This window comes from Camelina sativa, chromosome 8 (assembly GCF_000633955.1).
Source record: "Camelina sativa cultivar DH55 chromosome 8, Cs, whole genome shotgun sequence".
NCBI lineage: Eukaryota > Viridiplantae > Streptophyta > Magnoliopsida > Brassicales > Brassicaceae > Camelina > Camelina sativa.
In genome coordinates, this window is record NC_025692.1 from 7,873,393 (window position 1) to 7,898,799 (window position 25,407).

Below are 25,407 nucleotides of genomic sequence, written 5' to 3' on the forward strand. Positions count from 1 at the left end.
GGTGTTAAGAAATATAGGGATGTGTGTGGGAAAGAAAATAAAGATACATGTTTTGTGTGAGTCATAATTATTTTCAATTTTTTATTTTTAAAGGTGACATTACAATTTGTAAAAGCATTATTGTCTTTGTTGGTGTACTATAAAAATAAAATGCTATTAGAAAAGTATTCACAGAACCAATCTAACACCAAAATAACTTTTTCATAAATAATGCATGTCGATTTCGATTTAGGCCAACTCTTTCTTTAAGGGCTCTATGTCTAGATTCTACCTATTTCACATATACCTATTGACGTGAGTACATTTATCATTTATTAATTTCTATGGTTTATATTTTATATCCTCATTTATCATAAGAATTGGATTAAATGATGAAGTCCTTGCGTAAATTACGTTTCCAAGAAATTTAGACAATTAGTTCACGTGACATTGTACGTAAATATAAATTGCCGTTTTCACTTTTTGCCCCTTTTCATCCTAATTTACGTTTCTCAATTTTAAGAAAATATTTGTTTTTTGCTTACTTTATATTTGCCGTTTCTTAATCATTAACATTTGTCTATACCCCCAAGTTTAATAATTACCGGTTTCAAGTTCAAGTTTTACTTGTGTTCACATTTATATATATCATCTATCAAACAACAATGTAGATAACTAAAAATATTCACGTTTTTTTTTTTTTTTGTCACAAAAAAATATTCACGTTTTGTCTTACATTTTAAAGAGGAAAATAAACCGAGCAAATGAGAAATAGACAGCTTAACCAAAATTTGAGACTTGGATAAGATCTTTAGTTTTTTTTTTTTTTCTGTTTTCTTCATAAGACTCGGATAAGATTGATATATAGTGCAAATTTCAGTTCTTAAGAACTATCAAAAGAAACTAAACCACAGTTATATTTAACATTTGATCAAGAAATTATATCTTTCTTGTATATCGAAATGAAGTTATAATATTTTGGCTAGATTAGAGATGCAAGTTTTTTTTAACATAGGCTCCAACATGAAATAGACAAAATTGGTCGTGCACACTAGTAACTATAGTAAGTGACGGTTAGGACCTCAAATATGGTTGTTGTTATTAGGGGACACAAATATCTATATTTGTTCAGTTGACAAGCGTGCTATAAAATTGAAGAAGATCAGTGGTTTTCAAACTCTTCCATAATTTTGTTCTTCCTGAAAATTTACTACTATCAATGGGTAAATGTATTGTATTTGGGGCTATTACACTTTCAAGGGCGATTTTGACAGTAGGTTGAACCGTCTTTCGTAGTTTCAAGCGTTACGTATTATACAAAAGTAGTAAAAACTACTCAGTTGTCAAGAGTAGATCATTTTTTATGTATAATATACATAATAATTAATGTAGTAGGTGTAAATAAATAAAGAGCTTCATTTTGTTTAAACAAAAATAATGGTGGCTTCATATGGGGATAACCAAACTCCAATAATTCATAACTAATAGGACAAAATAACAATAGCATGAACTGCATTTGAAAACTTTAGTCTATCTCGGACCTTTTATGGTTATTGAACGTACCCATTTAGGTTAATTAGTAACTTTATAATGCTGTTTCACATGGTTTTCATTTTTCAAAGAGTTCATTCTTTTGGGTGATTTCTTTTTTATAGTAAAAGTTATAAATGAAAAGGACATCGATCGATTCAGATATATAATTTCAAGTACATATATAATAACGAGAATATTGTTCATCGTCTAGAAAACTCCATATTTGTTTGAACAATGGACTAACTGTTTTTTTTTTTTTTTGATACTCAGACGGATGATATGTCTAAAATAATTAACTAACTTATTTTAATATGTGGTTAAAATATTAATGATACAATTCCTTATATGTTTTGTTAAACTAGCTATGATCCTTTGTGTTAAATTTATCGTTAGCATGTTGCTGTAAAGGATGTGAGCAATGGAAACTCAAACTCGGAACTGTATATATGTTTTGCTGCTCCAAAAAGCTATTCATGGAATTCGGATTAAACTAGGTTGCACTCGCAAACATGTCGTCACAAACACGTAGAACCGAAATCACCAATAGTCTCTGAAACAAAGTAAGCTTCATTTGATCTTGTTTCGGGATTAAGCGTTATATGTCTTTATCCTCTATTTATATCTATCTTAACATGCTGGATTGTGGCTTTAATTGGAGATATACAAGCCCAAAAAAAAAACAATAAATCATTGGATCTTGGTGTTGTTAATTAGAGTTTTTCTTTTCTTATGCAACGATGGTTTGGGAGCTAGAGCTGATTTTTTATAAAAGGAGAGAAGAGACAAAACTTTGTAAGTCTAAATCTCAGAGAGCTTGTGATTAGCGGCCAGAGCCGTGGACAAGTAACTGCCAGAAAAAGATAGCCAAGACGCAAACAAGATAGAACAAGAAAAAAGCTTTAAAAAGAAAAAGAAAAGCTTAGCAGTTAGCACATGTATATAATACATATATAAAGTTTTTTTTTGGGGTTACATTACATCTATAAGTTATAAATAGGTTCTTAGTCGAAAAATCATGAATATTATGGTATCGTTATCATAGACCAGTATAGATCCAAACAGTAAACGGTAAACGGTACGTACGTACACTCACGTATTGTACTTCGAAAGACCTCAATTTATTGTTTCAAGTTTCAACTATAAATAAGAACAACCACATTAAGTATAGTGTTTTGTTTTTCTGTTTATTCTCTGCTTATTCTAGTTACGTGTGTATCGCAGATCTTTGATAATTTTATAATACCTCACTACCTCAGAAAAGTTCAGAATAATTAGAATTTTGTTGTGGTCTTTGCTTTAAGGTAAAAAATATTTATAAATAAAGTGGTCGGTGGGACTATATGGTATACCAATAAATATCTAAATGGAAAAGATATTTTTGTTTTTCCGTTTCTATAATCTAATTAACATTGTAACTATATATAAAATCACTCTTGTTAGAATCAGGAGTTGATACTAATGACGGGATGAAAAAACTAACATAACATGCATTGATCAGTTATAAATGCTAAATTCGATTTTAAATATTATATATAGTCTGGTTGAATTTGTGAATATGTAGATAGTTGCATACTATATTTATGGCCTTTTTTGTTAGTTTGATTCTGAGATTTTGTTTACGTATATAATTGTTGTCGTTGAAAACGTTTACATAATGGTTTTTTGTCACGACCACTCGTTCGTATTCTTCATTTTTTTTTTGCTATTAATCACCATATTGTGCCTAAATCAATATCTACAAGTATCTGAATCAGACAGTATTGTTCTCTCCCTTCTTTAATTAGGAGGAATCTCCGATTATAAATCTATCTAATTCATATTAATGGAAAACACAAAATAATTATAATGGAAATAACTTTTGACCATATAAATATCTACCAGAAAAATAACAATAATAAAACAAACTCATTAAATAACCCAAAGTTAATTACGTTTATTATTAGTAAGCTTCAGAATTGTATTTCTATTCAATAGTTAAACTCCATTTCCTTAAACACTGTACACAAATATCAAATGTATGATTATAAACTATTGTCGTGGCAACAGAAAACAATTATTTTCACTAATTAATTAGAATTTATAGTTAATAAATTGATTATACTGTATAATTTTCCTGGCCACTACAAGCTTTTCCTAACAATAATTGACAATAATTAATTTATCATATATGCGCCTAAGTAATGTTTCCGTTTAGTGCATCAAGAAAACAAAGCAAAAAAAAAGGACCTAATAATTCGTCTTTAATCTTTTATGAATGACTCATCACCTGATTCAAAGAGTCAAATTTTGTTCGATATCATTAACATATAAACCATTTGTTTTCGACGTCTCCATAGCATATATATATATATATATATATATATATAAAGTTAGTACGTTAATAAACTTTATATATTTCTCTTGACGACAAAAAAAAAAAAAAAAAATNAAAAAAAAAAATCTTATTTCTCTATGCTCGTCGAGGGACGTAGAGAAATGTGAATATTCACTGAAATGAAAAAGTTTAGAATTTACAAGTAGAGCCTATATATGTATTACTGGTTCCATGGAAGTAAAGATAATCACCACCAAAGCTTGAGACCTTGAGTTATTTGATTGACTGGTTCACCACAAAACACCATGGGTTTTAGTACTGTTATATATATTTTTGTAAAGGAAGCTAGCTACCTGAGCCTTGTTTCCCTAAATTAGTTCGAACTCCCCCTTGAGATCGATGGATGCGCAAAGGCTGGTCTCGAGCTTCGGTCTTGTTCTTAATTTCAAAAAAATATTACAAGTTGACAAACAAATTTTATGTAGTAATAAACATTTGATATAAAAAATTATGACTCAATGAATCATTCCGATTCCATTTATCACTGGTTATAGAAAAGACGCCGAAATATGTAATATTTGGATACACCCAAACGAAAATGAAAGGTACGTTAACGTTACAAATATATATCACATCAACTAGTGAAAATGATATGATTAATTAAATATACACGTGGTGTATTCAACTTGCTACGTAAGGCTGTAGAATTCGAATGGTAGACGAAAATTTGATAAAGAGATGAAAGAATAGGAAAAACTAAATAAGAGGTGAGCAAACAACAAAACAAAGCAGAAAGAGGAACTGAAATGTGGTTCTTCTAATATACCAAGTTGCTCTCACTCTTTTTTATATATCCAATCATCTTCTTCTCTATATATGTATTTTTCTTCGTTTACCTTTTCATTTTCCTGTTATATATAAATGATATAAACATTACATTATATACATCAACTTGCGATCTGGAAGATTGATAACCAATATTAAAATTAATTAATTGTTTGGAACGTAAATACATTATATTGCATTTGCGTTCATTTGTATTTCATATACTAAAATATTATGTTTATATTTATAAACTGTAAACATAAAATGCATATATATAACTTAAATGTTCTGTTTGATATATTTTTTTAAAATTTTAAATTAACTTAATACTATTTTATTTGAAACATGTGTATAAATGCATTGTTCATCAAAATAAACATACGTATTTATGCAAAGACAAAAACAAAGTCATTGACGTTTGTTTTCTACATTTGCCAATTTTTACATAACATGCTGATCACCATTCTATGCTATGGTGGGCCTAGCTAGGTCTTGCATAATGCAAATATCTATTTCCAAATCTTTAAAATATCTATAGTAAATGTTAATACTATATACTATAACTTCTATTCAAAAGGAAGGTTAAAAGAGAAAATTATCATTTGTGTCGTTGTCGAGTGATAAAAACTAGTACATGTATAAAAAGTTATCATATACGTGTTGTTATTGTTATGATGGTGATTTAATATATATATATATATATATATATTTTAGAACCAAATAATTTGTACTAATTTTAATTCAATGCCATTACGAAAACAATTTTCAGTATGATTAATCTAATGTGTCCAAATTTTACAGTTCTAATTAATGTCAACTGTCCTCTATAGTATTATATATAATGTCAATATTATAAAATATTCATAAGCTATGCTACAACGTGTCTTTGGTTTTAAACAATGTCCATGTCTTACTGTAGCCTAAATGTTTAATCGCCAAATATATATATTTTCTTATAGTCATGTGTTTGTAACTTTTTACCTCTCATCACTCTGACTTTTGTTAGTCATCAAAATTTTATATCTAAATAAGGCAGTGTGCATCCCGCGTTCCTCTAGATCTGCTTTTTGACGTGAAGAATCAGCCCAAGGAAGAACCTTAAAACTCATTGGCCAAGGGGTAAGAAAGATTCATTTTATTTCACACAGTCCAACACCTTTAAACATTATTTTCAGTTTTTCATATAACAGTTATTTACATTCACATCGACAACAGATTTTTATTATTATAACCATATATTTTTTTTCATCTTTAAATAGTATATTTTTTATCCGACCAATGATTCAAAAAGAGAAAGGAGGTGTAGGAGAAATTTTCATCTATATCGAGTGATATGATGACGAGATAGGGTAATTGCATGCTTTATATTCCAAACTTTTTGGCAAATCATGGCTTAACCATGTCCATCGTGAATCGTGACGTGGGATTATGTTCCATGCAGATATCATATATTTATAAGATAATATTTTTTCTTTTCTTTTTTTAAAAACATGCATGAAGATAACGAGTACGTCGGCTTTATCAAGAGGCCCTATATGGTTATATAAAAAGAGAAAGATGTAAAAGATAGATTGACGAGGATAGGAGATGATTGGTCGAATTTATTATTTCCACTAGATAAATATCACGATTTTTTTTTTTTGGAAATAATCTTTAAAATTTTCTAGTCTATGAAAAAGTTTTGGATGATTAAAAAGTTCATGTTTCTTCTTTTAATTTATGAATTTGAATGTGACTACTAAATAGGAAAGAATGTATGATTATAAATTATATATAGTTCGACGCAGCTAAGGATAAATGGTCCAATTTATTTTCTTTTAAAAATGGCATTGACAGAATTTAATTAGGATCCTGACTTGCTAGGGCTAATATTGCATTAATCACCAATCAAGAAGTGTGACAAGAATATTTGTGAAGCAAGGAGGGGTGTCATGGATACAACGATTTATGTGAGTATGTGACTCGGTAGTCTCTTAGAGGGTTCATATTGTTTTGGAGGAAAAATATAATTCAGAACAAAAGAAAAAAGCTAAGGGAGGTTGTTATATAGTATACTCATTTTTGCTCTAAGAGACGCTACGTGTCGTTTTTGTGTTGGCCAAAAAATAAGGAGAAATTTTTTTTTTGGGAAGCTCGATTTTGATCATCCCGAACCGAGAAAAGATGGAATTTGAAGGTGTTTGGAATCGAAGGAGAAGGTTCACTTCCTTTGTTTCGAAATTATAAGGGTTACTTCGATTCAGATTCTTCTTCTTCGTCTCCATCTCCAGGTATGAAAAAACTGGGTTCTGATGTATTTTGATTCGATCTGTACTTTGGGATTTGAATTGGTTTCGTGTTTCTTCTCCTCTTTAGATTTCTTCAATAGGTTTCTTCGGCGTAATCTGATTAGGGATTTACTATTATTTCCTCTCGAATTGTTCTTTTTGTATCGCTTATGAATATGTTAATCTTTCGGGATTCATTGTTTTTATGATTTGTGTTAATATGTATATATGCCTCTGATATAATTATGGTGGAAAATTTTGCATCTTGACAATGGATCTTGAACGTCTTTTTAGCAGATACAGAAGGTAAATTTCTCGATATCCTCCAGGATTTGCACTGTTTTAACTTTAGTTTGGTTATGATCATGAGTTTTAAAAAGAATTTAAACTTTTTTACCAGTTTAGAGAAGGATCTACAATTACTTATTGAAATGAAAAAAAAGTGTGTGTTGTGTTGTGTATAGGTGTTGTGTTGTGTTGATGTGAACTTTATGTGTTGTACCAGTTTGAACTTTATGTGTTGTGTTGTGTATAGGTGCAAGAGCTTTATGAGCATTCTGCAGAATATGAAGGGAAGCATGAACCAAAAAAGCTAGAGGAGCTAGGGAATGTATTCTTGCTCATCAATCTCTTGGCTTATGCAATTGCATGATCTATGTGTGGAATTGAGATGATAGGTCAGTGTTGTTTCACTTATTGTTCTGCAGCTTTGCTAGATGTTAGATATGAATTTTGATCTAATATTTGCTTTCACTTATTGTTCTGCAGCTTTGGAAGTCACATATCGTTTCAACGATTTTGCATCCCCTGTACTGGTGAGTGAACGTTATGTTATCCTTACCATTTCAGAAGCAGTTGTGTTGTGGGGTTTTATTTGTTCCGTTATAAAAATTATATCCAATGTCACCATGTAGTTTGATTCTCAGTTTGTTCTCTTAATACTTTTTTTTTTGTTGATTTGTAGACTAATAGCGATTACTAGTTAGTTACTTGATGTATTCATTTAAGTTAACTCTTATGATTTGATTTTCTTATAGAGTGGTCCAGATGAACGAACCATACCTGGAAATACCATGGCTGTTCAAGCTGACATGCCATTTAACGGACTAACAAGTTTTAGAGGTGCTTTCCTCTCAAAGTTTAAGTGTTCACAAATGCCGCATCCCGTGAGTAATTAAGCAATGATCCATTGTCTCTTTTTGATTATTCTCTCTGTTGGTTTATGTGAGCCTTGTCTTCCTGTTTGTGTTGTAGGTCTTGGACCAAATTACTCTTGTAGACACAAAGGATGCAAAGGAGCTATGACTTCACTGGTGTCATCTCATGGTTTGCATCTAAATGTGATATGATTCTCCTTCATTTGGTAACACAACAAAATGTAATATTTTTCTTTTTTTATTAAATCTTAAATGTTTAAACATTTATACTACTTCTATTCTATTTAAAATTTTTAAATTTCAAAAAACAATATTTTTAAAAATAAAAGACCCAAAATTATAACTTACCATTGGAGGAGAAAATTTTAATTAAGAAATCATGGGTTCTTATATTCAAAACAATACACAATTAATTCATAAAAAAATCAAACAGTGTTTAAGATCCTTCTAATATGAATCTACCGATAATCTTGCTCTAAGTCTCTAATAAAGATACACATCTCGGGATCAATAAGTAACGTCAACAAAACCTACATAATTTGTTTCGTACGTTTTTTATTGATCGGTGCAGTTAATTGAAATCATAAGTCAAATCGCCAGTTCAAGTGAATTGATCTGATCTATATATGTAGCTAGCCAAAAAAGTAATTGTTATCGCTTTGATATATAGCAGTGTTCAAGAAAACGCTAGGCGGTATCTAGGCATTGATCCAGCGCCTAGCGCCTAAAACGCTTAGTTGGGGCATAGACGGTTAGGCGGTTTAGACGTTTACGACATAAAACATTATATATATATATATATATAAATATATGTTAGAAAAATTAAAAAATTATAAATTATAAACAAAAGTAAGAAATATACATTTATTTAAGTTATATTAACAACATATAAATGTTTATAATTACGAATACATATATAAAACTTAATAATTTTTATTACATGTAGTTAAAAATTAAAATATAAAATTTACGTAATTTTAAGCGGTTCAGACGGTTATTTAGGCGTCTGCTGAATGCATAGCGCCTAGACGGCGGCCATCTAGACCGCTTTTCTTGAACACTGGTATATAGTAAAGATTGAATTTGTGTTGCTTAATTAGTTGTCCTCTAAACTATATAAGCAAGCAACTAAATAATACGAATGCAACCGAACCTAACTAACATTTACGTCTGTTAATATATGTACGTCGTAAGCAAAAAGCCAAACTATTGGGGGACAGATAAAAAGGTTTTAATACTATACACATCATGTTCCTGCATGCACCAGAAATAAAAACAAAGACATTTTAAAAGCTAACTGATCACGTCGAATCATTCATCGTCAGTATACATAAATAATTTCTTTATGCTACTGTAATTCAAGCCATGCAGGAGTTTCTATAACCATACTATTATAATTAATTTTAGTAAGTTTATCTGATAGAAAATAGACCCAAAATTGGTGTGTACCGTTTTATACCCATGCTATAACGTTAATTTTTAATGTTGTGAAAAAACCATCTCTTATTGCCTTGTTGGCACATATTACATAGATCGTTGGAAACTTGACGAGAAACTTTTTCCCACAATCGATTATGCAAAGAAAAACCAATTATGACGTCTATTAGAGTATCACACTACAAAGAATATAGGGTAACATATAAGAATTATATGCTCATTTATCAATTGATTTAAATTAAAATGTACTTTCTTATTTCAAGTAGTATTGCTCGAATAAATTTGGTGTCCGTCCTAGCAGAATTTGGTTCGAAATAAACTATAACCATTATTTCAAAAAACCTTATTCAAAATTTCATATTTTTTTTTTAAAGTTAAAATAATATGTAAAATACATGAATATAATCAGTTCAGTAGCGATAAATTGATCTGCTTAGACAGTGATCCTTAATAACTTGTACATCTGTTAGTAATTTTCAACTCCAACGTTGTTGGTATATTCCTTGCATTGAACAGAATTGTCTCCCAATTTAATTTTCGCCAACTTGGTGAACACCTTTGGATTGTGTTTGTATGCGTTAAGGTTCCTGGCCAAAAGAGAATTTTAGCCAAAAAAAAATGGTTTCAAATCAAACTATTTTCGATTCTGTACCCTAATTTTTTTTTGTTGATAATCAAAAATATTTTAAGAAAATCAGGAGATAAGATTTAGTGATACACATGTAACGTGGCGATTTTTTTTTTAATTTATGTGTGGAGTGATATATATCTCTAATTATTGAAGGCCTTATTGGACAATCTGTGAGTGATGATTCCACTCCCATGTAAAGGAGAACGAGATAATATCAGTATTTTGTTTTTGTTTTTCCTTTTTTTTTGTGTTTTTTTTTTCTCTTTCTCTTTTCACTTTTCTTTATTCTATAATTAAGTTGCTTCTCTTTTTTCTTTTTTTTTTTCTAACACTATGAACAATGATGTTGGTCTTCCCCAAAATCTGATAGAACACTTGGCAACTTGTGTAGTTGTATAGTTGCATTTCTTTTTATTTTTTTCTTATACTTAGGAATTTTCAAATTTCAAATTGTGCAATAATGCCAATACACTCTCAACTATATTTTCCTAGCTAATTGTTTTTTAAAAGTTTATATCTTATATATCTTATGAATCTATATATATATATATATATATATATATATTTGCTTTCTACTCTTTAAGGCTTTAATAATTATATGTTTGTTTATTCTATTATATAAAAATAAAATTATTTCTCATTATTTCTGTAATTAGAAAAGTATTTAATAAAATAATTATGAAAATATTTTCCAGCAAAATACGAATATATGAATAGATACATGAAATGTATTGTACATACACATGATATGTAAGAAAATTAATTTTTAACTTTTATCATTAGTAACTTGAATAACTATATATGTTCGTTATGAGGCACTATCCTTTACTATTAGCAGGCTATTATTTACATATTCTCATTATACCATTTCCACTAGCAGTTGACTGGATCATGGTTCGCTTCGATTCGGCTTCTTGTGATTTTTCCTCTTCATCAATTTTTTTTTTTTTTTTGGTATATATGATCGTGTAATGATTTATTAAATAGGAAGCCGTACTCGGTTAGTAAAACCAAAGAATATGTGCTTGGTTTGTGTGTATAGACACACATATATGATATATATATATATATATATATATATATATATATATCATACTCTCCATTATCATCGTGCCTTGTACAAATCCGACTGAGTTTGAAAATATATATGAATTAAGTATGAAGATATCTTCATCCATCATCCATGGTTCCATCCTTTGGCTTTTAGTATAGAGTTGGCCGGCAGCTTTGATGCACCACAATTTTTGCCCTCTTCTTTACAAAAAGTTATATTATTATGTTGCTAATTAATAATGTTCATCTGCTCACACTATATTATTAGATATCTATACTCACATAACTATATGATAATGAAATGTGATATGGCATGTATATATTAAAAACGTTTTAATAGATTCATCAAAGATCTAAATCTTTTTTCACGAAAAGCATTTTTTTATGATTTATGCCTTTCGAGGTGTATGGACGTATTTTAAAGAAGGTTTATCTATAACTTAATTTTATTGTATTATGAAAATTAATTAGTTAACTGTATTCGATTCGAATCAATACTTTTCTAAACCGGATCAAAACTGAAAACCAAACCGTTTTTTTCTACTTGTTTTAGTCTCTCGCAGGTTTGCAAATTTGACTGGTTCATGCAAAGATGAAAAATACAAATCGAATTAATATACAAATTGGTTATATGAAATATCAAAACTAAAAGTCATATATTGTAACGAAATCGAAATTTGAGAAGGAAGTATTGATTTTTCTTTTCTGTTCTCTAATTAGTTGGTTCATGCATGATGAAAACATTTTTGGTTACCAAAAACGAACTTGACATTGTATTTATCGGAGTGATGTAACATAAGTTATATGTAACCCATCTTTTGATAAAGAAGACTCTTTAGGTGTCAACAATGACATATCCTAATTCTTAGAAATCCTTATTTGGTTTCTATAAGGAAATTTATATGTTTCTTTTTTCAACAGTCATTCTCCCATCTTCTCCTTGATGCGCAATAATCACATGGAAAAACAGTTAGTAAAAGGGATGTAAAGAAGAATTTCTAAAACTTGATGCATAAAAATCAAAGTCTTAAGAAAATACTAGCTTTCTTCTAAAAGAAGACTCAAGAAAATACCATACCACTTCAATACATATGATTCTTTTGCCAAATGAAGCATCCGGTTCTATGGTGTAGTGGTTAGCACTCTGGACTTTGAATCCAGCGACCTGGGTTCGACTCCCGGTAGGACCTCTTTTTTTTTCATTTTGACTAATTTTTTCCTAGCAATAGCTATTACATAAAAAGGCCTTGGTTTTATTATTTCTGGTCCAATAATATTGTAAATTAGTGGACTCTAAAGAGGCCCAAGGTACGCAAAATCTCTTAACATTTTTACATGCTTGGTTGTTTTTTGTTTTTTTTTTTTTTTATAAAACAAACTTCATCTTGTCTTGTCTTCACGAGACAAAAAAAACATCTTCTGATTTTATTTGGTTTTCTGAAATTTTAGTTTTTCTTTGCTAAAATTTTTAGTAGGTTTACTGAAACATCTTCTGATTTTATGTCAAAGAAAAACTCATTTTGTTCGAATATTTTAGCAACTAAAAATTTAGACCGTAACAATTATATTTTGTTCATGTTATCATCACCCATTCTTGTGCAAAACTGCACATGAATGAATATTTAATGGAAGCTCTATATTACTATACAGACAGATAGTTTCTATTTCAGTATTTTGTTTTAAGGTTTTTAAAAAAAAAAAAAAAAAAAAAATTATATTCATGAATTATCTGTATTAATAATTTAAGTAAAAGTCCTACGTTAAAAAAATATAAATAAAAAGGAACAAATGGCTTTTAATGATCCGATCCCTTTCTCAGTTTCTCTATCTGACGGAGGGGAAAAAGATTCCAATTCAAATCTCTCTCTGTCTGTCTCTTTCTCTCAACTTTTCAATTCCAAAGAGTCGAAAAATCTCCAGATCTCCTCGTTACCATAGACGAGAGAGGTAAGTTGATTGATTTGACCGGAGAAGAAGAAACCATTACAATGATTACGATCCCTTATCTAACCGCTGTATCAACCTACTTCAGCTACGGATTGCTCTTTGCTTTCGGCCAGCTCCGTGATTTCTTCCGCCGCTTCATTGATTGGTGGCTCACCAGCAATCTCCATGTCTCTCTTCTTCTTCTCCCTCTTTCAATGTTGCTAGAGATTAGATTTGGATCAAATGTACAAGATTGTTTCAACTCTATTTTATTGTCTTACAGGGATACGCGCCGATCTGTTTGGGGCATGAGGACTTTTATATCAGGCGACTGTATCATCGGATTCAGGTAATTGCATCACCAAATCCATTTCGGTTTTCGTGTATTTCTGGTTTAGAATTTGGTTTGATTATTGGCATTGCAATTATGCTAGTTCTTAGATGATGATGTCTAATGTTAATCTCTATCTCTGCTTCAAGGATTGTTTTGAACGACCTATATCGAGTGCACCTGATGCTTGGTTTGATGTGGTCGAGCGGTACTCTAACGATAACAACAAGACTTTCAAGTGAGTCTTTCTACCAGCTCTTGTGGCTTCTTTTGTTCTCTTGGGAGATTATGATACATTCTTATAGTATTGTTTCTTTGAATTTTAATTCGGGGAAGCTTTGAATTCAGCATTAAGTTTGTGAAAGAGAGTTGCTTAGTAAACCTTTTTTGGTGTGCAGGCGAACAACAAAGACTAGCAGGTGCCTCAATTTGGGATCCTACAATTATCTTGGGTTTGGTTCTTTTGATGAATATTGCACGCCTCGTGTTATTGAGTCCTTGAAGAAATTTTCAGCAAGTACATGTAGCTCTCGTGTTGATGCAGGTACAGTGTCTTTGACTTTAGAGGGTCTAGAAGCACTTTTTTTTTTGGTTCTGCTTCCTGATAAACTTGTTTTCTGCCATTAGGAACTACATCCGTGCACGCAGAACTTGAGGAATGTGTTACTAGATTTGTTGGAAAGCCTGCTGCTGTTGTTTTTGGCATGGGCTATGCAACAAACTCTGCTATCATTCCAGTCTTGATTGGAAAGGTATGCAAGGGCTTACCTTTTTTATTATGGAAGCCTATGTTTGTCTGTTTTCTGAAATCCATGCTTTAAGTTTTTAAATATATGTTTCTTTTGCCGCCTTATCTACACAGGGAGGGTTGATAATAAGTGATTCTTTGAACCATAGTTCGATTGTCAATGGTGCTCGAGGTTCAGGAGCCACTATCCGCGTTTTCCAGCATAACAGTAAGCATTTCTGGTGTTTCAGCTCCAGATGTTCTTTCCATATTAAGGATGGCTTACATGTTTTTTCTTTTGGGTTTGTTTCTTAGCGCCTTCCCATTTGGAACGAGTTTTGAGAGAACAAATTGCAGAGGGTCAACCTAGGACACATCGACCATGGAAGAAAATTATTGTTGTTGTTGAAGGCATTTACAGCATGGAAGGGGAGATTTGTCATCTGCCCGAAGTTGTTGCCATATGCAAGAAGTATAAGGTGAGGCAATATTCCTGAATTTCTGATTGTGAGAATCCGTTGACAACTGAAAAAGTGACTTGGTTCACTATGCAACACTGGCGAGAGATTATAGAACTCTGTTGACTAAATTACACTTTGCAACGCCATACTTTCTAAATCATTTGGGAATTTCTGTTGTGATACTCGTGACTTATCTTCTATCCTCGTTTCAGGCGTATGTTTACTTGGATGAAGCTCACAGCATTGGAGCAATTGGTAAAACAGGAAAGGGTATTTGTGAACTCCTGGGAGTTGACACAGCTGATGTGGACGTAATGATGGGAACCTTCACGAAATCTTTTGGTTCTTGTGGTGGCTATATTGCTGGATCAAAGGTTAGCAACTGCTTGCATTTGTTTTCATCTACGGATCTTCTATTTGCAAATTTCGTTCGAAGGTCTAACCTTGTTTGGTAAATTATAATTCTGACATTTTAGTTAAGCTCAAAAAAAAATTAGATAGCCGTCACTTTCACTCAACTCAGATGTCAAAACCTTCTTTGAACCTTTCGAAATGACAATGATAAGTATATAGCTGACACACACATACATACCATGTGATGCTTAAGTAAGTTGTACACTTCTCAAATTCAACAAAAGGCTAATCAATTTATGATTATTTTTATGTTCAACTTCTATAGGAGCTCGTCCAATATTTAAAGCATCAATGTCCAGCTCACCTTTACGCAACATCAATCCCAACTCCTTCCGCGCAACAAATCATATCTGCTATTAAAGTTATTCTGGGAGAGGATGGTTCAAACCGAGGTACTCTGTTTTATTCCTCATCGTGTCATTAATTGCTCTTCTTTTGGTGACTGAGTACAATCTAATTTAGTGAGGTCATGATATATATAACCTTAAAACTAACATACTTACCAAATACTGAACAGGGGCACAAAAGCTAGCAAGAATACGTGAGAACAGCAACTTTTTCCGGGCTGAACTACAGAAGATGGGATTTGAGGTACTTGGAGACAATGACTCCCCAGTCATGCCAATAATGCTTTACAACCCAGCGAAAATTCCAGCTTTCTCAAGAGAATGTCTGCGACAAAAAGTAAGTTCTATTTATCAAATCTAATAGTATTATATGAGAAGTGGACTACTGCAAAGTCGACAACAAAAAGTAAATGATTAACTTGTGGGTGGAATGTAAACTTGAAACTCTGAACAGGTGGCAGTGGTGGTCGTGGGTTTCCCAGCTACACCTCTACTGCTGGCTAGGGCACGTATTTGCATATCTGCATCTCATTCAAGAGAAGATCTTATAAGAGCCCTCAAGGTAAAATATTGCATTATACTCACTTGCCTTAGTATACTTGTCAACTCCACTGAAAAGCCATACCAAGTTTAGGCGTTAACCCTCTTCCACACAATATACCCGTAATTCCACAGAAGTCCCATAGCACAAAACAGCTACNTAGTATTATCTGAGAAGTGGACTACTGCAAAGTCGACAACAAAAAGTAAATGATTAACTTGTGGGTGGAATGTAAACTTGAAACTCTGAACAGGTGGCAGTGGTGGTCGTGGGTTTCCCAGCTACACCTCTACTGCTGGCTAGGGCACGTATTTGCATATCTGCATCTCATTCAAGAGAAGATCTTATAAGAGCCCTCAAGGTAAAATATTGCATTATACTCACTTGCCTTAGTATACTTGTCAACTCCACTGAAAAGCCATACCAAGTTTAGGCGTTAACCCTCTTCCACACAATATACCCGTAATTCCACAGAAGTCCCATAGCACAAAACAGCTACGAAAGGGCCTATATGCTTTGGTAGAAGCTCGGTTTCAGTGTTAGTCAAAATTTATATTAATGTGTGCATTTGTGTTGGACACAGGTTATAAGCAAAGTAGGGGACCTAAGTGGTATTAAATATTTCCCGGCAGAGCCGAAGAAGATAGAACAGACTAAAAATGACATCAAGCTGGATTGAAGAGTAAAGCAATGAAATAAGAGATGCATCCAGGACGACGCAAGCAAATGCAGTGTTAAGAGTTCAACTTCGGCTTTAACTCACAAAATCTGATTATCTCAGGGCTCAAGCCATTTCCTCTCGTATCAAAAAACCCAACCCAGAGTCAGTCCACCTTTCCTCAAGTCTTGACTTACTACTATGATGCTACTCTGCATTCATGTGATTCTTTTTTTTTGTTTCCGAGAGTTTAATTGTATAGTAGTAATCTTGTTGAATGATGTCAGAGTTCTTTCATTACTCGGAACAACTGCTGCGTCCTCTTATGTTTGATTAAAAGTTTTTTGGAGAAATGATCAATAAGTTCCCCTAACCATAAAAACCAGAAGGTACAATCACAATCAAGTTAATCATCCTTCTTCATCATCATCATCTTCCTCTACTATTACAACAACTAACTAATTGTTACATTCAAACAAAAACATCAAAAGATCAACAAAAAAAAAAAGAAGAAAAGAGCTTCAGACATTGCAGCTTACATTGCCAATGGCTGTCACACACAAAAAAAACCCCCAAAACTCTTGGCTTATCTCTTCTTCAGTTCACGAGAACTCTCTCCCAAGCTTCTGAATAGCACAATACATCTTCCTCCTTGACCCAACAGCATTGATCCCCATATCTTTAAGATCCTCCAAAGTCAACAATGGTAAGACTTGTTCATCAACTTCATGCATCTCAAACATCGGCCAGTATCTCCCTAACCCTAACTCTTGTAACCATATCTTAACACCTTCTCTTCCTCTCCCACCGCTTTGCCAATCTCCTGACAACTCAACATCGTACCTTCTCCTATTCTCCTGCGTTCGTTCTTTCATCGGACTCTCCGAATCTTCTCTGCTAAAATCCCTAAACCCTTCTTCTCCCAATTCATCTTCCTCTTCTTCTTCTTCATCATCTTCATCTTCTTCTCCACTCAGTTTCTCATCCCCTTGCTCTACACCATCGTTTCTGCCCGCCCAATTAGACCGAACTCGCTTCGCTGAAGCTGTGGGATTCGTCGTCGTCGTCATCGTGGTCGCGGTCTCTCCACCACCGGATGATTTGACCCACTTCTTAACCCGCCAACTCCCAATCGCAATCGGATCTTCCTCTAGGGTTCCGGCGTTCTCGTACCCGGAGCTCAAATTCGTCATAGCTCTCGTCCTAGACGAAGACGTCGTCCTCCCACTCTGATTACTCGGCTCCTTCCTGTTCCCACCACCACCACCACTCGGCCTCCATTTCGGCCGACGCACGTGCGGCGAATCGTAAGCTGCGACAACGTGTTGGTGGTGGTACTGGTCGCCGCCGATGTCTCCTAACCTAACGCTAGGTCTTCTCAATCGTTTCGATCCGACTGAAACTGTGGCGGCGGCGGATGTTTCCGGTGCTTCGGCGGAGGTTATTATCGCCGGCGGAATAAATCCGCCGTTAATCTGGTGACCTTCTACTGACTGTAGCTCGGCCATGGTCAGTGAGAAACGGAGACGAATCGAAAGAGAGAGAGAGAGAGTTAAGAGCTTTGTTTGGTCTTACTCAGTTTCTTATTCTTCTTCTACTTCACTCTGGAAGAACCATATCTTGCTAAAATGCGCAGTACAGTATTAGGTTTTTTATCTGGAGAAATTGGATTCGAGAGAGAGAGGATTGTCCTCAGAAGGAGAAAAGCAAAAGAGAGAGAGAGAGGCGTTCAAATAGTTGACACGTGTTTGTCGAGCTCTTGTAATTTCTGTTTTTTACTCTTTTGTCATAAACATATTTCTTCAACCCCTTCTATATTTTTTTTACCTAATAATAACACAACAATATCCTTTAATTGCATAAAGTTTATCTTTGTTTCTGTATATATATCTTGACTTTTATAGATTTGCAATGAATCCATTTAGTTGGCTTGGGTTATTTAATTATCCATTTTTAAAGATTTGTTTCTAACTTTCTATACATATTTCAATTTTCTAATAAATTAGGTAATGTTGTTAAAAAAAAAAAATCCCTTTTGACTAGCTCCATCATTCTTCTTCTTTTATAGTCTTACATATAATTTCTGTCTTCTTTAGAAACTAATTTAAAACAAATTGAGTACTTTCTTGAATTTGATGTACTTCTTTACTAAAAAATTTATTCTTTACAAAATTGATGTACTTGATTATATTTTAACTCGAGGTATACCGTAGAATAAATTTTTTAAATAATTATTAAGAAAAACGTATGTTATATTATTTGTTTTAATATATTTTGATTTTATAATTTTAGATGGATTTTTTTTGTGTGTTTGGTACCGGTTATGATTGGTGTAACACTTCTTGTTAACTCATATATCATATAAAAATATTTTGTATATATTAGTAGACTAACTCATAAAAAACTATATAATCATATTTTTGTAAACTTTAACCTGCTCCATATAATGATCAGCAAGAATTTAATTTTTTTTAACAAGTTATAAGTATCTAGAATAGTTAAATATGTATATTAATTTCTTTTAGAATTATTTAAAGTTTGTTTTTTTGGTACTAATTTAAAGTATGATTATATTACAAATAGTAACTTCAAGTTTTAATATTTATTCAAATGGCAAGGATTTAATTATGTAAATCTTTTAAAAAAGGTTACTTTGACAAATTACTTTCAACTTAATAATAAAGGGATATTTAGAAAATGTACATATTTGGAAGTACTTTAGAATTTAAAATCCACATTTCACTGAATTATTCAAAAATTAAAAATGTAAATGACAAGACTATCGATATTCTTATTAGAACTATTTTATTTCATTTTAAACTTAAGAACTTTACATTGTTGATTTTTTTTCAAAAGAAAATTGATGTCTATAGTTTTTTTTTGGTCAACTGATGTTTATGCTAAGGAAATTTTTTTTCTTATAAATTATAAATCATACAAAATAATACACATAAATTAATCTTTTGATAATAATACACAATACACATGTCGCATTGACAATCATCTATAATCTACTTGTACAAAGTTTGTATCCTAAAGAATAATCATATAATATGTATATTGAGAAAAAATATTGATAGTGGAATATACAATATTTAGATTGCATAATATACAATATCTCATTCGTTATATCGTTTGTTCTCTGATTTTATATTATTTCTTTCTATTATTATTATTTTTTTAACAGCATAAATAAACGATTATTTCTTTCTATTAATAGAAAGATTAATTACAAAAAGACAAAACAATCTCAAATCTATTCAAATTTGAAAAATATATTTAATTTTGCACAAAATATTTCTGAATTGAGGGTATAATGGAATTTCTAATATGTTAAATCATATGTCACCAGTTTTAGTCATAATATGCATTCTTCTATTTAATACTTTTTACATTAGTCATAGCTGCCAAAATGACTTTGACAAATGAGAAGCAATAGTTCACAATTTTCCAATGGCTAGAAAACAAAATCCTCAAATTTGCTTCAAATGAGGAATTTACTATATTTGTAAAACAAATTAGCTATTACCCGAACAATTTCAGACAAGATATTATATTCAGATACTAAAACCGCAAAAACTAACCACGCCTCTACGTGAAACTCGGTTAATGATACGACTCAACATTATCCCATCTCGTAATCGCAACAAACAAAATGGAAACTAATTAGCTAACAAACAACAAAATCATCGGAGTCAATAGGGTTTCCAAATTTGACATTTATTATATGCATCGGTACAAAACGATGTCGGCGCAATGACAACATTAATGGGCCTTCTAGCCCATTTTTTGTTAGTGGTGTTTTGATGATTAATTGGTTAAAAGTGTGTAAATATTATATTTATGAATTTGATACCGAGGCTAATTAAAGATATCCATGTCATGGAGTCAAAATTAAAAGAAATTTATTTTAGGTTAGAGTAATTTTAAAATATATAATATGTTATAATACATGAAAAACAGATATTATTCAATAATAATATAAGTTGTATTTATTTTTTCTTAGTTTTATCATCATTATAAGTAACTTAATATCAAGAAAACTTAACAATATAAAAAGTATTTTCATATTTTAAAAGTAAAAGTAAAACTAAAAACCAAATTATTTTATGGTAGACTAATATAGAAATATTGAAAAGATGTTCTTATATTATATATATATATATATAACTACAACTGATTATATATCTTTCATTAAATATACAAATAAAGACACAACACAAATAATTTATAAATATTGTATTTAATAGAAACGGCAAGATGTCCGATGGGGTAACATTAAAACGACAAGAGTTTCAAACAGAACGGCGCGTGACGCGTATCGGCCAAAAAAACCTTTTCCTTCCCGGACCGGCCACAACCTCAGAAAGTAGAAGAACACCTAAGTCTCTCTCTCTCTCTCTCTCTCTCTCTCTCTCTCTCTCTATCTATCTCTCTTTCTCTCTATCTATCTTTCTCCTTTGGTAACTTACTTGAAAATCCATAACAATGAAATGTTGACTCTTTGTCAATTCCCATGGTGATTTCCAGTGTGGGTTTCACTTGCAGATCATATTTTCATGTTCGTACTCTTCAGTACCACCACCGGTTATGGAAGGTGTGAACTCTTTTTCCAATTTTATTTGAACCAAATAACACAATTATAATTCTGCTTACATGTTTTCAATCTTAATTTGGCTGTTTCGGTTTTTAGATTCGGTTCAACACTGTTGCTGCTGCAGTTGAGACAATTGATGATGACTCGGATGGTTTCATCGAAGACAGTGATCGTCAAGACAAGGTTGCTGCTCGAACAAGTAAGCTTAAGTTTATGATTTAGTCATGAATTCATTGTTGTTATTCATAATGTATTCTACAATCTTGTTGATATGTCAAACATTTTGGGTAGATACTAATTAGTTCTTATCTTTTTGTTTGATTTGATTGATTTGGCAAATGAAGGGGATTGTGAGTGGAAGCAACTGAATTCGAAAGACCTTGGGATAAGCAGTTCTATGATTGCAATACCCACTAGAAAAGTGCTTAATGGCCTTAAGAGCAAAGGTTGATGATTGATAGTTTCAAATTCGCTTAGATTTCTCCTAAGTATTCAAAAACTTTATTCAACTATGTCTCATATTATTATTGCTTATGTAAATCTCTAGGACATGATGTTTACCTTGTGGGAGGATGTGTCCGGGATCTTATTCTGAAGAGGACACCGAAAGACTTTGATATACTCACCTCTGCAGAACTTAAAGAGGTTGGTCCTCTTTATTTTTTTTTCTCACTGTTTACATTATCCCAATCTGATTTTGAGTTTTGTTTGTGCTTCTATGATGCTTAGGTGGTTAGGACTTTCCCAAGATGTGAAATTGTGGGACGAAGGTTTCCTATATGTCACGTACACGTTGGAGATGATTTAGTAGAGGTTCTTTTTCAAACTAGTCTTTTTGTTTCTTTCAAACACACGTTGGAAGAAGCTTATGTGTTTGAATTCACATTGTTTTTGTTAATTTTTTCATTTGACTTTCTTTTATGTGAGTAGGTTTCGAGTTTTAGTACCTCTGCACAGAATTCCTCGAGAAACATGAGAACTGAACTCAAAGAATCAAGCGGCTCAGATGGTGACGAGGACTGTATCCGTTTGAATAATTGTTTGCAACGTGATTTCACAATTAATGGGTAATTGCGTTAATACTTCAGTGCTTTGTTTTTTTCCATGGCATCCTAAATTCATTAGTATTTTCAAGATTTTTAAATTTTCTCCTTCCTCATGTCTCTTTGTGTGTTTACATTTTTTTTTTTCATACCTCAGGTTGATGTTTGATCCATATGCCAAAGTGGTATATGACTATCTTGGAGGAATAGAAGATATTAAAAAAGCTAAAGTGTGTGAATGTATTCTACTTTAATTTGCTTTCAGATAATAATTTCAGACCATTGTTTAGTGATTTTACATTTATTATCAGTGTGTTTCTACAATCACAGGTTCGAACAGTGATTCACGCTGGCACATCTTTTCAACAGGACTGTGGTAAGTTAGTTAAAAGAAGATATAATTTTCCCTGTAACCTATTTACTTAGTCTCTATATAGTGAAAACTTATCAAGCTCATCATTTATGGCATTTCCAGCTCGGATCCTTCGTGCTATTAGAATTGCTGCGCGTTTAAGGTTCAGAATGTCCAAGGAAACAGCTCATTATATTAAGAACCTCTCTTTACTAGTACAAAGACTTGACAAGGTAGGCTCACATTACAGCATCTATCCTCTAAATTAGAAATGTAATCTTTGCATACTGTACTAGCCTATATCGTGTTCATGAATGATTCTGTCAGGGAAGGATCTTGATGGAAATGAATTACATGTTAGCTTATGGAGCAGCAGAAGCTTCTTTGAGATTACTGTGGAAATTTGGGATCCTAGAGATTCTTCTACCATTTCAGGTAAACCGAATCAGGGTTTATTTCTGTCTCTTTGTTTTCCCGTATTACTAATGTTTGTCTATCTAAATTTTATTTCACAGGCAGCATATCTTGTACGTAGTGGTTTCAGGAGACGTGACAAAAGGACTAACATGCTTCTGGTCAGAAAGAAAGCGTCTTTTATATAGTTGTAGATGTGTTTGTCGTTTACAACATGGAGTCAAGAAACTGAAACTAAATTCTCTGATGCAGTCTCTCTTTGCTAATTTGGATAAACTGTTAGCGCCTGATAGACCTTGTCACAGCAGCTTATGGTAAGACAGATACCTCATCTGAATTCATGTCTTATCTTATGAGTTGAACTCCCTCCTTCTTGACGTTTTTCAGGATAGCAATATTGGCGTTTCATAAAGCACTTGCTGATCAACCTCGAAGTCCTTTAGTTGTAGCTGCGTTTAGCCTTGCTGTTCACAACTGTGGAGATATTCTAGAAGCAGTGGAAATCACAAAGAAGATCACTAGGCCACACAATAAAAGCTTCATCGAGCTAGTAGAGCGCGAGGAGAATCTTAACTTCGAAGCCATGTTGGACGAAGTCATGGATCTTGATGCATTTATCAGAGATGCCTTAAACCAGATGACTGATGGATATTTTATATCGAAAGCTATGGCAGCTTACCCTCAAGCACCGTATTCAGATATGGTAATAAAATCTCTTCAAATGTACCGTCTTCAAATGTTTACAATACAAAGTGTGAAACCGATGTCCTAATATGTTTGGTTACTTGTTGGTAGGTGTTTATACCGTTGCAATTGTACCTGAGAGCAGGCAGAATCTTCGAGTGTGTGAGGAGAGAAGAGAGACAACAAATGGGATTAGAGGCGAAACAAGGAAGCAAAATCGAGTATGGTTCGTTACTCTCAGGGGATTTTCCTGAAATTAGACATGTCTTTGCGAGGGTTGTGTTCGATACTGTTTTCCCTTTAATTCCATCTCAAGAATTGTAAAACAAAAAAAATAAATAACACTTCATCTTTTGAGGTAAAGCTTTTTAGTCCTTTTATTTGTCAACGATTTGCTTATTTGACTTGCCTTTGAATCAACATAATCTAGTAGTAAAAGTACTTCATAAGTCATATAAAGTAAGTAACAATAAAATAATTAAAATCAAATCTGCAGTTGACTAAAACAATTAAAGAAGGTTCCATATTTTCCTCCGGCAAATCTAATCTAAAATGGCATGTGTTCTTCTCCGTAGTAAACGGCGTCGTTTCCCCGTAGTAAACGGCGTCGTTTCTTTACTCTTTCCCATTTTTTATTTTTTAAAAAACTGCTTACCAAAATCCCTCCCACATTTTTTTCAGAGAGATAAGAGCTAAACTGAGAGATGGATCTAACGACGAGGGCGAGGAGTCCAGTGTACGCTCGTCGTAATCAATGGAACAGATCATCTAACGTTACGGAATCGAGATCGCCATCGATGTCTCCCGCTCATCCGGGTGGCTTATCAACCGTCAAACGGACTCAGAACGTAGCCACTAAGGCCGCGGCTCAACGTTTAGCCAAGGTTATGGCCTTACAGAACAAGGACAACGAGGAAGTTGATGATGATGATGACGACGATCATGATTTCAAATTCGCACAACCTTCTTCTGGAGGAGCTACCTTCGCTCGCCGTAATCGATCGCAGTCACCTGCGGTAATTATGATTTTTAAGTAACAGATTCGGATTCATATGAGTTCGTTTTTGGTGCTTATTGGTACTTTTTGTTTGGTTATTTATGATTTGGTTAGATAGGTAGAAACAACATTACAGAGCAAGTGACTTCAGTGCGTTCTTCATCTGCTGGAAGGCCATCAACGTTTGGTAGATCGTTACCTCCAAACGCGTCTCCGGTTTGGATGCCGAATAAGGCGTCGTTGAAACCTCCGGTGATTATTCCTCCAATCGATCATTCATTTAAGGGTAGAGATCAAAGGTGAAGATTCCTTCTTATTGTTTGTCTAGGGAACATGTTGCTTCCGCTTCTGGAGTTTTTGGTTTTGTCTGAGTGATTACTATTATAATTTCACATATTTGACGTTTTCAGATACTTTAGTGATGTACCGCGCTTGGTAAATTCGAGAGATAAAGGGTATCAGCGAGAAGCTTCAGCTCTTCGTGATGAAGTATGTTGGACATTTCTTTTTTAAACCTTATGGATTGATTTTGCAGATTGATGTTATATTTTAAAAAGAAGATTTTGATTTTAAAGGTTGACTTTATGTTCATTTGAAGGTAGATATGCTACAAGAGGAGAATGAGATTGTATTGGAGAAGGTTCGAGGTCTTGTCACTAGAATTTTTTTTACATATATAATCTGTCGTCCTCCTCTGTTTTTTTTTTTTTTTTTTTTTT

At 32.6% G+C, this 25,407-nt stretch overlaps 5 protein-coding genes and 1 non-coding gene across 6 annotated transcripts in view; 5 read left to right on the forward strand and 1 right to left on the reverse strand.

Annotated features, from left to right (window-relative positions):
• LOC104706663 (EH domain-containing protein 2) lies at nt 7,425–8,289 on the forward strand. The gene is made up of 4 exons (XM_010422872.1): nt 7,425–7,595; nt 7,687–7,733; nt 7,956–8,084; nt 8,173–8,289. Exons 1-4 carry the CDS (start codon nt 7,574–7,576, stop codon nt 8,221–8,223), a joined length of 249 nt encoding a protein of 82 aa, XP_010421174.1. The 5' UTR covers nt 7,425–7,573; the 3' UTR covers nt 8,224–8,289.
• TRNAQ-UUG lies at nt 12,315–12,386 on the forward strand. Its single transcript has one exon. It is a non-coding gene; the product is annotated as a tRNA-Gln (tRNA).
• Nucleotides 12,993–16,957, forward strand: LOC104706665 (long chain base biosynthesis protein 2a). The gene is made up of 12 exons (XM_010422874.2): nt 12,993–13,310; nt 13,406–13,471; nt 13,603–13,691; nt 13,852–13,997; nt 14,081–14,205; nt 14,316–14,409; nt 14,496–14,659; nt 14,854–15,015; nt 15,321–15,447; nt 15,573–15,739; nt 15,857–15,964; nt 16,527–16,957. The coding sequence occupies exons 1-12, from the start codon at nt 13,185–13,187 to the stop codon at nt 16,620–16,622; spliced, it is 1,470 nt and encodes a 489-aa protein (XP_010421176.1). The 5' UTR covers nt 12,993–13,184; the 3' UTR covers nt 16,623–16,957.
• Nucleotides 16,992–18,312, reverse strand: LOC104706664. The gene has a single exon (XM_010422873.2). The coding sequence runs from the start codon at nt 18,107–18,109 to the stop codon at nt 17,204–17,206; it is 906 nt and encodes a 301-aa protein (XP_010421175.1). The 5' UTR covers nt 18,110–18,312; the 3' UTR covers nt 16,992–17,203.
• On the forward strand, nt 20,965–24,071 carry LOC104706666 (poly(A) polymerase I-like). Its single transcript, XM_010422875.1, has 14 exons — nt 20,965–21,198; nt 21,295–21,397; nt 21,543–21,644; nt 21,746–21,843; nt 21,928–22,011; nt 22,129–22,265; nt 22,399–22,471; nt 22,572–22,617; nt 22,717–22,826; nt 22,921–23,028; nt 23,109–23,168; nt 23,260–23,321; nt 23,395–23,710; nt 23,803–24,071. Exons 1-14 carry the CDS (start codon nt 21,118–21,120, stop codon nt 24,013–24,015), a joined length of 1,593 nt encoding a protein of 530 aa, XP_010421177.1. The 5' UTR covers nt 20,965–21,117; the 3' UTR covers nt 24,016–24,071.
• Nucleotides 24,396–25,407, forward strand: part of LOC104706668 (coiled-coil domain-containing protein SCD2-like) — a 3,762-nt gene continuing 2,750 nt past the window's right edge. The window contains exons 1-4 of the mRNA XM_010422877.2: nt 24,396–24,707; nt 24,803–24,987; nt 25,099–25,177; nt 25,287–25,328. Of these exons, the coding sequence (XP_010421179.1) occupies nt 24,396–24,707; nt 24,803–24,987; nt 25,099–25,177; nt 25,287–25,328 (618 nt within the window). The remainder of the gene's footprint in view (nt 24,708–24,802; nt 24,988–25,098; nt 25,178–25,286; nt 25,329–25,407) is intronic.

What these genes read in the sequence shown, in the direction of transcription:
- LOC104706666 (XM_010422875.1), top strand. Translation starts at nt 21,118, where the DNA reads ATGGTGATTTCCAGTGTGGGTTTCACTTGCAGATCATATTTTCATGTT. An exon ending in ATCTTTTCAACAGGACTGTG is followed by an intron (nt 22,618 to 22,716) that starts GTAAGTTAGTTA and finishes TGGCATTTCCAG; the next exon opens with CTCGGATCCTTCGTGCTATT. An exon ending in CCTTGTCACAGCAGCTTATG is followed by an intron (nt 23,322 to 23,394) that starts GTAAGACAGATA and finishes GACGTTTTTCAG; the next exon opens with GATAGCAATATTGGCGTTTC.
- LOC104706663 (XM_010422872.1), top strand. Translation starts at nt 7,574, where the DNA reads ATGTGTGGAATTGAGATGATAG. An exon ending in GTGTGGAATTGAGATGATAG is followed by an intron (nt 7,596 to 7,686) that starts GTCAGTGTTGTT and finishes ATTGTTCTGCAG; the next exon opens with CTTTGGAAGTCACATATCGT. An exon ending in GTTCACAAATGCCGCATCCC is followed by an intron (nt 8,085 to 8,172) that starts GTGAGTAATTAA and finishes TTTGTGTTGTAG; the next exon opens with GTCTTGGACCAAATTACTCT.
- LOC104706664 (XM_010422873.2), bottom strand. Translation starts at nt 18,109, where the DNA reads ATGGCCGAGCTACAGTCAGTAGAAGGTCACCAGATTAACGGCGGATTT.
- LOC104706665 (XM_010422874.2), top strand. Translation starts at nt 13,185, where the DNA reads ATGATTACGATCCCTTATCTAACCGCTGTATCAACCTACTTCAGCTAC. An exon ending in GATAACAACAAGACTTTCAA is followed by an intron (nt 13,692 to 13,851) that starts GTGAGTCTTTCT and finishes TTTGGTGTGCAG; the next exon opens with GCGAACAACAAAGACTAGCA. An exon ending in CCATATGCAAGAAGTATAAG is followed by an intron (nt 14,660 to 14,853) that starts GTGAGGCAATAT and finishes TCCTCGTTTCAG; the next exon opens with GCGTATGTTTACTTGGATGA.